Source organism: Rosa chinensis, chromosome 6 (genome assembly GCF_002994745.2).
Source record: "Rosa chinensis cultivar Old Blush chromosome 6, RchiOBHm-V2, whole genome shotgun sequence".
NCBI lineage: Eukaryota > Viridiplantae > Streptophyta > Magnoliopsida > Rosales > Rosaceae > Rosa > Rosa chinensis.
This window is the reverse complement of record NC_037093.1, coordinates 55552630-55563580: the sequence shown is the minus strand read 5'-3', so window position 1 is coordinate 55563580 and position 10951 is coordinate 55552630. Positions and strand designations below refer to the sequence as shown.

At 46.8% G+C, this 10951-nt stretch overlaps 1 protein-coding gene across 1 annotated transcript; it reads left to right on the top strand.

Moving 5' to 3' along the window:
- Positions 1-5351: 5351 nt before the first annotated feature.
- On the top strand, positions 5352-5966 carry LOC121050040. The gene has a single exon (XM_040508591.1). The coding sequence runs from the start codon at positions 5352-5354 to the stop codon at positions 5964-5966; it is 615 nt and encodes a 204-aa protein (XP_040364525.1).
- Positions 5967-10951: the final 4985 nt, after the last annotated feature.

Genomic DNA, 10951 nt, shown 5'->3' with positions numbered 1-10951 from the left:
CGCTTGTGTTTGTTTGGTTGTCGCTCGTATTAATGGAACGCGAAAAGAATTCGATTTGTCGCAAGCGACAAATGGTAGAAAAATTCAATGTTCCATTAACGTGTATGATGTCGAGTGGATGTGAGTGTAAAGGTTGGGAATGCCGGAAGGCAAGAGCGTGAAAGCTCGAGGGTGCCGGGAAGGCGTGAGCTGGAAGCTCGGGGGTCGCCGGGAAGGCGTGAGCGGGAAGCTCGGGGGTTGCCGGGAAGGCGTGAGCGGGAAGCTCGAGGGTTGTCGGGAAGGCGTGAGCGGGAAGCTCGAGGGTTGCCGGGAAGGCGTGAGCGGGAAGCTCGGGGGTTGTCGGGAAGGCATGAGTGGGAAGCTCGAGGGTTGTCGGGAAGGCATGAGCGGGATTGATACCAAAGCGTAGCTTTGTGCCATATTTCGAGCATAATTAGTGGAAGTGCATCGTCCATCTAGAATTGGTCGAAGCGAATGCTTATGCCCTTTCGGGTGGGCCCCTGCTAGGCCCTCCGAGGAGTCCCTTACTCCTGGCTATAGACCTCCGTATGGTCGGAAAATTGTTTGATGAGGGGAGCTGCGTTAAAGCAGTGGGTATTAGGTAGCGAACCTAATCTTTGATTCCCAAGCGTCGGGGGTTAACTGCCGGATCAATGGCTGCCGTGGGCTGCGTTAACCGGTCTCTTTACTCTTTCCCGGAGGAGAAAAGCTTGACTGCAATGCCGCGTAGAGGTCATTGTCATTATGAGGCGTCGCCTTACCGCTTGGCGGTTGGTCGTAGACCATAGACTCGTGGAGTCTAAACCCATTTAGGTCTCTTTCCCGTGGGGAGGGTTTGACAAAATATGGTGGCCAAGAGGCTAGACAAGATATTTGCATATAGTGTACGAATGTATGAACATCAAATAAGCATGGCATATGTGTACGGCATGTACGAGTAGCATAGTGCAAGCATGCTTAAGGGTCATGAAGACATTTGAAGTATTACACTAGGATGTGTGCATAGTAGGTGTGCTACTAAAACATATAACATGTGTTATAAGCATGATTAGTTTATCATGGAAGCATGTAAATGCATATCAAGTGTGATATATTATAAGCATGCTTAAAGTAGTGAAAGCATGTAATGGCTCTAATTGCCAGAGCGTAAAAGATAATATATTGTTACTTATCTTATGCCGATTTGGAGCGAGTTGGAGTTGGAATTGATGTAAGTACCCAAATCATGTTGGAGTTGTCCAAGCATGACGCTTCATTGCTCCGGTGAAGTTCCTTAGTAGAAAGGTGATGATTTTGGTATTTGGAGAGGTGATCGGTGATTATGTCTCCTTAAAACAAAATAGGTGATTATTACACGAGTATGTAAAATCAACGCTTAGTATTTTGCATATGTACTTTGATGAAATTTCAAGTAAAGTGTATATGCAAAATTGTAGTTGACAACAAATGGCATATTTGATTGTGTCTCAATGTGAATTTCAAAGTGGCCATGACATGTTAAAGAGGCATGTTCAATAAGCCATTATGCATCTACTAGACGCCGAAGCATATGCGTAGAGTTATGTGCATCTAATCATTTTGCATAGGATAAACATTGGTCAAGAATAATTAAATTGGGTTTGGACCAATAGGTGTTGCCATTTTGAATGGCAAAAATGTATAATCTGACTTGTAGTGAGAGATAGGACTCCGGAAGTATGCAAGACAGGGTATTCTAATTCCATCACAGTATATGCATACACGTGAGCTTTGAGATAGACCCATTTATTGAAGATGGGTATGCTGTATAATGCACATCAGTTCATTTGGACTTGTGCCAAATATGCAAAGTTTGACCTTTATAGCTAGTTCATATGCAAGCATGGTCTGTTAAACAAATTGAACCATGCATATTAATTATCACATGCAATTGTAGCACTATATAGGACAAGAACAGTCATGAAAGTTGGACTTATGACACAATAGTTATCAAGTGGTGGCTTATATGCACAGTTCATACGTAAGCATAATTAGACATGTGCCTTCATTTGATAATTAGCTCAAAAGTAGATGAATATGTGTCTAGAGCTGATAAAAGCGGTGCATGCAGCCAGTATAGATACCCAACGTTAGGTGTAAATGTGTAATCATGTATATCATAGCTAGCATGCATGAGTGGTCAGATGAACGCGTACGTACATAGCATTAATTAGACATGTCGTCCTATCAAATATGGGGGCATGAGTGTATATGATGAATATCACGTTTAGTTTTGACACGATTCTTGATCACTAAAGAAACAGGCAGAGTATAGAAAGCTTAGCTTATTGCCCGGTCTAGGTTCCAGAGGTGCTAGAGTCTTTGACGACTGTTCGGAGCGTTATTCCAGATTGATGAGATTGCAGCTAACGAGACTTGTTGAATGCTGCAATTGAACGCTGGGCTGATGGATAATCGAAGGAGTTGGCTGGGGATTCTTGAAGGCTTCTTGATACTGATTCAAGAACATGGGTTCTTGGCTGTGCCTTGGGTGCAGCAAAAATTGTTGGGTTGTGTCAAGGTTTTGCTAGCGGTGCCGCAAGGTTACGTTTGGTACACCGAGGCTACTGGTTGTTGGGTGAACCATTGTTTGAATCAGGAAACTCAAAGTTGATGTTCAGAGAAGAGATGAGTCCAAACACCAATACTTGGATGTCCACTGAAGCTTGAGCGTATAATCAACCAGTGTTGTTCACTGGGTGTCCAAAGTAAATGTAGGTGCGATGGTACTGACCAGAATAGAAGGTCGATTGCAGGTGCCCAATGATCTCCAGATTTTCTTTTGTGCTTAGAGCGTCCAGCGTAGTTGTTCAAGTGCCCAGAAAGGATGGATCGAACATGGGTGTCCAGAGAGGCTCAACAGAGGAAGTTGGGCAGTGGTTCCTAGCGGAGGACTGGTCTGCTAGTGTTGGTTTCTAGCGGAGCGGTGAAGTTCAGCGGATCTTTGGCCAGCGGAGGAGCTCGGCGGTGAGTTGGCCATAGTTGGTGGTGGAGACTCGGAGTAACTGCATGGAGCAGAGGTGCTCGACGGTGTTTCACTCAGCGGTGGAGGCTAGCAGTGCTTTAGTCAGCTGGGGCAGTTTGGCCAGCGATTTACGGCTGGCGGAGGTTTTGTCGGCGGTGTCTCCTAATAGTGCTAGCAGTGTTGTAGCTAGCTGTGGACTTGGTGCGCAGGGGAGAGTCGGTGGAGACCTGGACCGGACTGCAATTTGCTCGATGATAGTTCGACGATGCACAGTCCGCGGAGAAGGCGATGTTGTTTGCTAGCGGCGGAGGCTCAGAGTGCGGTGGAGACGGCCGATTGTGATTGTTATCTAGCGGCGGAGAAAACTCAGCGAAGGAGAAAGCTCAGAAGCTCAGCGGAGCGGAGGTGATGATTGAAGATGAAATGGGTGTCCAGAGTACGCACGATTGTGTTTATTTATTTATTTTTATTTTTTATTTTTTTTTGAGTGGTTCAGCGTTGACCATTTGAGCTGGCGTTGACTTTTATGCTGACCAGCGTTGACTTGGGATGGAGTTGGCGTTTGCCAGCGTTGACTTTTGAGATGGGCGTTGACCAAACGTTGACTTGGCAGATGGCACAAGTTGCCGCTAAGAATATCAATTATATAACTCAAAAGAAAAAATTATTTTGAGTTCCGTCAAGATGACTTAACTCAATGGTAAATGCAAAGCCATTGTATCGGTTTACCCTGCTTCTAGCGCCAATGTTAACGTTAGAGTCCACGGGGTTCTCTAGTTAGCTCTAGAGAGAGAGAGAGAGAGACACAAGAAAGTATAGTGGTTCGTCTCCGCCTTAGCGGGAGACTACGTCCACTTGAATATTGTACTATGTGTGTTTGGGCCTTGCGGCCCAAGTGGATTACATGAGTGTAATGGAGTGATGTTTAAGTGTGAGGAGAGTTCCTTTTATAGGTGAAGGAAGCCATCTCCTTTACATGGTTTTCGATGTGGGACAAGCAACCACCATTTCTAGTCTAGAAAGCCTAGTTGTGAGGGCATGTTGGCAACGGGGAAAGTGGCTTCTCGGCGACGTATTTGCAGCTTCAGGATACCGTAGCGTAGCTTGAACATAGGGCTACAAGATGCAAGTAGTGGTTGGATCCCATGAGGGTGTTGTTTATGCTTGTGAGGTAGCAAACTATCTATGTATAGTGAGAGGTATCTACAGCCCGGATCTGGCATGCTTGCCTGAGTACGCCATGCTATATCAAGCCACAATTTCACTCCAACCCTGGGTGTTATATTTTGATGGCTCGAGAAAGGAGACACTGGCAGGAGCAGGGATCGTCTTGGAAAATCCAGCTGGCGATCGTTTTTCATATTCCTTCCAGTTAGAGTTCCGGTGCACCAACAACCAAGTTGAATATGAGGCCTTCATCATTGGCCTAGAGGTGTTGCTAGAACTGGGAGTCAGAGACATCTAGGTATGCGGCGATTCTTTACTCGTGATCAATCAGCTTCGCGAGAAGTGCAGGTGTCCAAGCTACTTGCTTGCACCGTATTTGAGTCGCGCTCTTGAACTTCTGGCCCAATTTGAAGACGTGGACTTGGAGTATATTCCTCGCGAGCGCAACTTTGCGGCTAATGAACTCGCTTAGTTGGTTACATGAGTTACCTTGAAATATGGAGTTCGCGAGCGAATTCTAAAGGTTAAGCGACGCACGCTGCCTTCGTGGCTTGCATGACCTGACCCGCCAGAGGAGCCCACAGTGGCGGCTCTTGATCCTATTGATGTGGATTGGCGTATCCCATTAATCGCCTACCTCACGCAGCCAAATCCCACTACAAATAGGAGAATCCGCTTCCTGGCACTAAATTACTTCCTCAGAGGCGACGAGCTACATCGACGTGGCGAAGACGGCATCCATTTCAGGTGTGTCTATGGCTGCGAAGCAAAACAATTAATGCTAGAGGCGCATGAAGGAGTGTGTGGAGCCCATCAAGCGGGTTCGAAGATGCGCTGGCTCCTCAGGAGACATGGGTATTATTGGCCCAGCATTTTGAAGGACTGTATCGCATTCACGAAAGGATGCCAAGATTGCCAGGCTCATGGACCATTCTAACACATTCCCAATATTCCCATGCAACCCATTATTAAAGCTTGGCCTGCGCGAGGCTGGGCGTTGGACTTAATTGGAATGATTCACCCGCATTCTTCACTCCAGCATAAGTTCATCATCATCGCTACTGATTTCTTCACTAAGTGGGTGGAAGCTGCGCCTTTGAAAGAGGCTTCCGGTGCCACCATTCGCCAATTCATCTTTCACAATATTACCTGCAGGTTTGGCATCCCAGAGGTTTTGGTATCTGACAGGGGGGCAGCATTCATGGGTGGTGATGTCGAGAAGCTAGTCAATGACTATGGCATCCAGTTTATCCATAGCATGCCTTATTACGCTCAATCCAATGGTCAAGCGGAGGCCAGTAACAAAATCATCATTACTTTGTTAAAAAAGATGCTTGTAGAGAACCCTCGCATGTGGCACGAAACATTGGAAGTGAATGTTCAGTCCTTGCGTGTCCAAGATCAGCATCACTTGATTGGTGAAGATTATGTCCAGGCTATGTGGCGGGAGCATGAAGACCTTAGTGACAAGCGCTTAGAGGCTTTGGACAACTTAGTGATGGAAAAGCAACGCATCGCTCGTGCCTACGATAAGCGGACACGCGGCCCCAGTTACAAAGCAGGTGAACTGGTTTGGAAGGCGATTTTTCCATTGGGTGAGAAGTTGACTGGCCGCGGTAAATGGACTCCGCGTTGGGAAGGACCCTTTGTCGTTCACAGAATTTTGGAGCGCAGGGAGTTTCACCTGAAAGACTTGGACGGCGACCTCCACCGCAACCCCATCAATGACAGGTTCTTGAAGAAATATTACCCCAGTGTTTGGGAATTCGAAGATCCACCAGCTCCGCCTGTTTCTGGGACTGAGGGGCAACCATAGTCTTCCTCGGTTTGCATCCTCCCTTCCATTTCGGCCTTTTCTATGGCCTCATTCTCTTGTCTTCGCTTCACCTACTAAGACTAGCGGGAAACACTCTATGCATTAAGGCTTGTATTAGTGGCCTCATATATCACTTTTGTTCGTTGTATTTTTTTACAAGTATTTCATTTTTTCTTTTGACAATAAGTGTTAGAAGCATGTAGCAGGGCCTATACCAGAGGCCATATTATATATAGACAGATATTGAAGAAAGAGGAAGAAATATGGTTATATTCATAAAGTGGTTTTGGGCCAAAAGCAATACAAATACATGTGCAAATTACAAAGCCAACAGTGGCTGAAAATCATAAGGATCTCAGATCTTCTGAAAATTTCTGGATTTCTGAGTTGTCGTCTCCAGAGGGATCAGTGAAATAATCGCTCTTTCTCTTCCTCTCATCACCCTCCTCTGATCTGAGTCGCCGCTGCTACCATTGGTATTGTAAGGGGAGGGAAGGAAATAATCCATCGCAACCCTTCCGGCGAGTTATCCTCCGGGATGGAGATGGTCATCAGAGCAGAGCGCAGCTCAGTTGCCTCAACTCCCTCAGGGGGAAAAACAGAAGTCTGTCCTTCAAACCCCTGAGGTAGGGCGCCGAAGAAGAGCGTAGGGCCTCAAGTGGCCTTCCACCCTTCTTCTTTTTGCTCCACGAGAGGGAACCTAAAGAGAGAGACTCCCTAGAATGTGGTACCTCGCTTTAGGAGCGCCACGTGTTCTTCAGCCTAACTGGAATCGGTGAATCTCGTCCAGACTTTCTGAGACCGAAGACATGTGGCTGGACCTAAGATTAGGCCATAAGGCCTACCCAAGAAGTGAGATTAAGCCATAAAGCCTAAGATATAGAGGCTAAAGGCGAGATAGTAAGAGGAGACGATTTCAGGAATAGGAGGAAGAGGAGTAGGGATTGAAAGACATTTTCTGGATGAATCATGGTTGCTTCTGTTTGCACTCTTACGAATATAGGTATTTATAGGTGCCAACTTTAGTGGCCTTAGCCCTTTGGTCTTGGCAGTTGAAGCAAATTCAAAGCCATCAATGGGGTCATCAAGGGGATTCAATGCTATGATCTCGGAAATGAACAAAATTGAATACACGTGGACAACAGAGCAGTCTCCAAGGAGGTAACTGCCCCACTTCGAGTTTATCCCTTTCAAAACTGCTTTAAACAGTTAAGGTGAAATTGATTTCACTTTGTTACTGTTTGGACCCAAAATGAGCATTTTGGCCTGACAAGGCACGTCTTGGAGAAATTGAGCCAATGTCAGTGGCTCAAGCTATATATTATCGACAAGTTCGAAATATATATTTAGAGGCTAAATAAAGCCTACTATGGAAGCATGGAAGCATGAAAAGTCAACTTTAGCACATTTTCCTACTTCGGCTAGGAGAAACCGAGCTAAACAAGGAAGGAGAGGCGGCAGACTAACCAAACGAAATCAAAATGAGCTAAAACTTTCCAGATTAAATCTAGAAAGCCCAAGGATCATTTCTTATGAAGAGTTAGAGAGCTATTTTTGAGTGGAAGGCCTTCAAACAATCAGTCCAATTTTCTGCAGAAGCAAAACTGGAAAACTAGACCTGTAAGAGGTCCAGCAGCGTTTCTGGCCCAACTACTATACCAAAAGCTCTGAAATTTTACCAGGATGATCTACACTCATAGTGGAACATTTTTTATGAAGAAGTCACGGTCAAAATCTGAGTTCTTGATGGAGATATAATTGAAGGAATAAAAGAGCCGAAAGTGCTTCCTTATCTCCAAAATTCATCATTCCTTATCTCCAATTATGCTTCCTTATCTCCTTATCTCCGAAATTCATCATTCTTTATCTCCAATTATGCTTCCTTATCTCCAAAATTCATCATTTCTTATTATCTCCAATTAATGCTCCACTATCATTTGTTTAATGCCAACTGCTTTGGCATGGTAGCCTATAAATAGAGGTTACAAATTCATCACTAGACACACAATTCACTCATCAATACATCTCTAAGATGATCTAAGTCTCTCTAGAGAAAACCTCTCTAAGAGCAACTTCTCTCCTTCTCTTTCTCTTACCGGTGACCACACTCCTACTCCTAGTCTTCTCAGAAGCCGACTTTCAGTGCCACCAAACCCTCTGTCAACATACTTCGGTCCTAGTCTCCTCGGGAGCCGATTGTAGTACCATGACCACAACAGTTATGGAACCAGCCAAGCAAGGGTAACGCCCTCACAAACCAGCCAAGCTAAAGTCACGCTTTAGCAAGTTCTCTCTACTTCCCAGTGGTTCTCGCTCTGCTCGATCTACAACATCGAGTATCGATTGTGATTTTCAAGAAGATTAGCAAAAGTCCTCACCACGAGGCATAAAGAATCCCACGACGAGGTTGGTGCTCTCCTCGTCCATAATCGCTTGAAAGAAGTCAGGTCAAGGGACACCCCCGACGACCGTACCCGAACGGTGCTGGCACGCCCGCGCAAAAAAAGAGACTGTTGACCAGCTGCAACAAAACTGGAGCCAAACAGTTACCTCCGAAGATAAAAGCAGAAATTTGGGCCAGCAAAGTGGATTAAATAGATAATTGATAATAATGTTAATATTGTTCATACAAAATAATGGGCCTAATACTAGAGGCCTAAAGTCTCTGGCCTGCATAAGTTAGGCGGAGAAAATGTTCATCCAGGCGAAAGCTAGCATCAGCGGCAGCTTGGGCGGCCTGTTGGGCTACCACGCAGGCTTGGGGCACTTCCTGTGATAGCACTTCGAAAGCGGTTATGGGTTGTTCCAGTTGGGGTTCCTCAAGGGCAAGCCGGGCCATCACAGTAGCTAATTGGGCCTGAAGATCCTGAATCTAGGACCGGAGATGGTTTCTCGCGAGCGTCAGCTCCCTGACGAGATTGGTCCGATCACCCAAAGAGTCGCGTGAATTGTCCATTTGATGAGTAAGGGCCTGATAGTGTGCTTGAGTCTGCCTAGCCTGCGCGGTCGCGGCCGCCTTCTCATTGAGCCATTGGGGGAAAGCCTGCAGAAACTGGTCAATGTCAATAAACTGAACTTCAGTGATGGCTCCCTCGCGGAGAAGTACCCTCAGGTACTCCAAGACTCTCGTGGGCGTGCCAGGGGTCAGAATGTCAGGGCCCAAGAGGCGACGGAGGCCTTCTCTAGCATCATCTACAACCCCAAGTGGGACCACTTCAAGCATACGGGCCAGCCTCTCTAGTCTTGAAGGAGGCACATGTGGTAGGTTGGGATCCACAGTGATAGGAGCCTCAAGAGGCTCCGCGACCGGAACTGCCTCCAGCACTGGTTCATGAGGTGCTTTGTCCTCTGCTTCAAGCACTTGGTGGGCATGGGGGGCAGGTTCCTGGTCAGTCAAGTTTCCACCATCCGATTCAGCGGGGTTCTCGATCGATAGCCATTTCTTCGGCAGCGACTGCCACTTCCTCATTAGGAGCAACGTTCTGATCCTGGAAAGAGGTGTTAGAACGTGAAAAAGAGTAAGGCGGGAGCCAGAGTGAAAATATTTACAAGGAAACATACCTCTTCAACAAGTAACTCGCGGGGAGCTTCGGCTGCCACTTGTTCTTGGGCAATCTCAAGAGGACTGGTCGAATTAGGCGATACCCGTTCCTGGATGAGGGTTGCAGGTGGTTGCTAGCGAGAGGTATCTGTTGGTGGGTCTCTTTCTTCAGCTTCAGGCAAGCTGTCATCCAGAATCTGCACTAGCAACAGGGGCAGCTACGAGTCACTCACGGTATTAATTGGAGGTGGAGGATTGGTCGAATCAGGCCATGCTTGGGTTTGAGAAGAGGGTGCTCCTTCGCCAGCAGCAGATGACCCTTCACCAGTTGGTCTTAAGGGCATACGACGGACCTGCAAATGAGGAGCGTTGTAGGCTCAGACATAATGATGGAATGAGAATTTCAGTGCTCGCGTTAAGTATGAAGTACCAGTCGAGATGCGAGTGGTTCATCTTCTACCCAAGGGTCAGTCCGAAGGTCAGCGCGACTGCGTTTGCGGGCCACAGCGGCGGCGATCTGTCAGGACCAAAAGAGAATCAAGTTACAATTTGAAGAAAACATCGAAATATTAGGTACGAAGAGAAGTTCCTTACAGTTTGTGGGTCGTCGTAGTCGGAAGAAGAGTCTTCAACTTCAGGCTCCGTTGCCACAACTTTTTGTTTAGTAGCCTGACCAGTGGCTGGAAAAGCATCCACTGCGCGATTGCCGGAAGGCGGAATATGTCCCTGCTGCATTAAAATTTAAGTTAGGGGAAAAGAGTGGAGGTGGAAGCGAAAAATGAAGACATTCTAGGGAAATTACCTCTTGCGAGGGCTCGTGGATAACAATGCTGGCTTGAACAGGATGCAGGGATGGCGCGAGTTGCGGAGCCGGTTCAGGTGGTGGAGATCGCGCCTCATCTTCAGGGAAGCGAGCAAGCGGTTCAGTATCAGCATCATAGGGATACCTCAAATCTTGGAAGATGGTCGCGAAGAGTTCATCATCCCTTTGTCTCTAGCAGTTGACAGAGACTTCTTCCCACCATTGATCATAATCTTCAGCGGTCCCATTGACGGGAGCGATTTTGTTGGCCCAATGAGGGAGATCAACCAATGCAAGCATGCTTTGGGCTGGCGAAGGCCCAGTTGGGGGACCAATTCTGCGCTAGGAAGTATTGTAGTTCCAAGCATCAAAGAGGGGGAACGACACTAACTGGATTAGCCCGAGTTGGCGAGCAAAGTGGTTGGGCGCGTAAAGCTCATAACTGAGTTCTTCCGCGGTAAGCCTGATGTCTGAGCAAGAGATCGAGCGGAAAAAACCAAGCGCGCGCGATTACTATAGTTAGGATCCCCAGGAAGGAACCTATGTTCAAGTAGAGGTGGGAATCTCCTATTGATCACTAAGTTGAGGTACGGCATTTCATGCAAGAGGTACAAATATGAGAAACACTTGGAATAGGGTGGG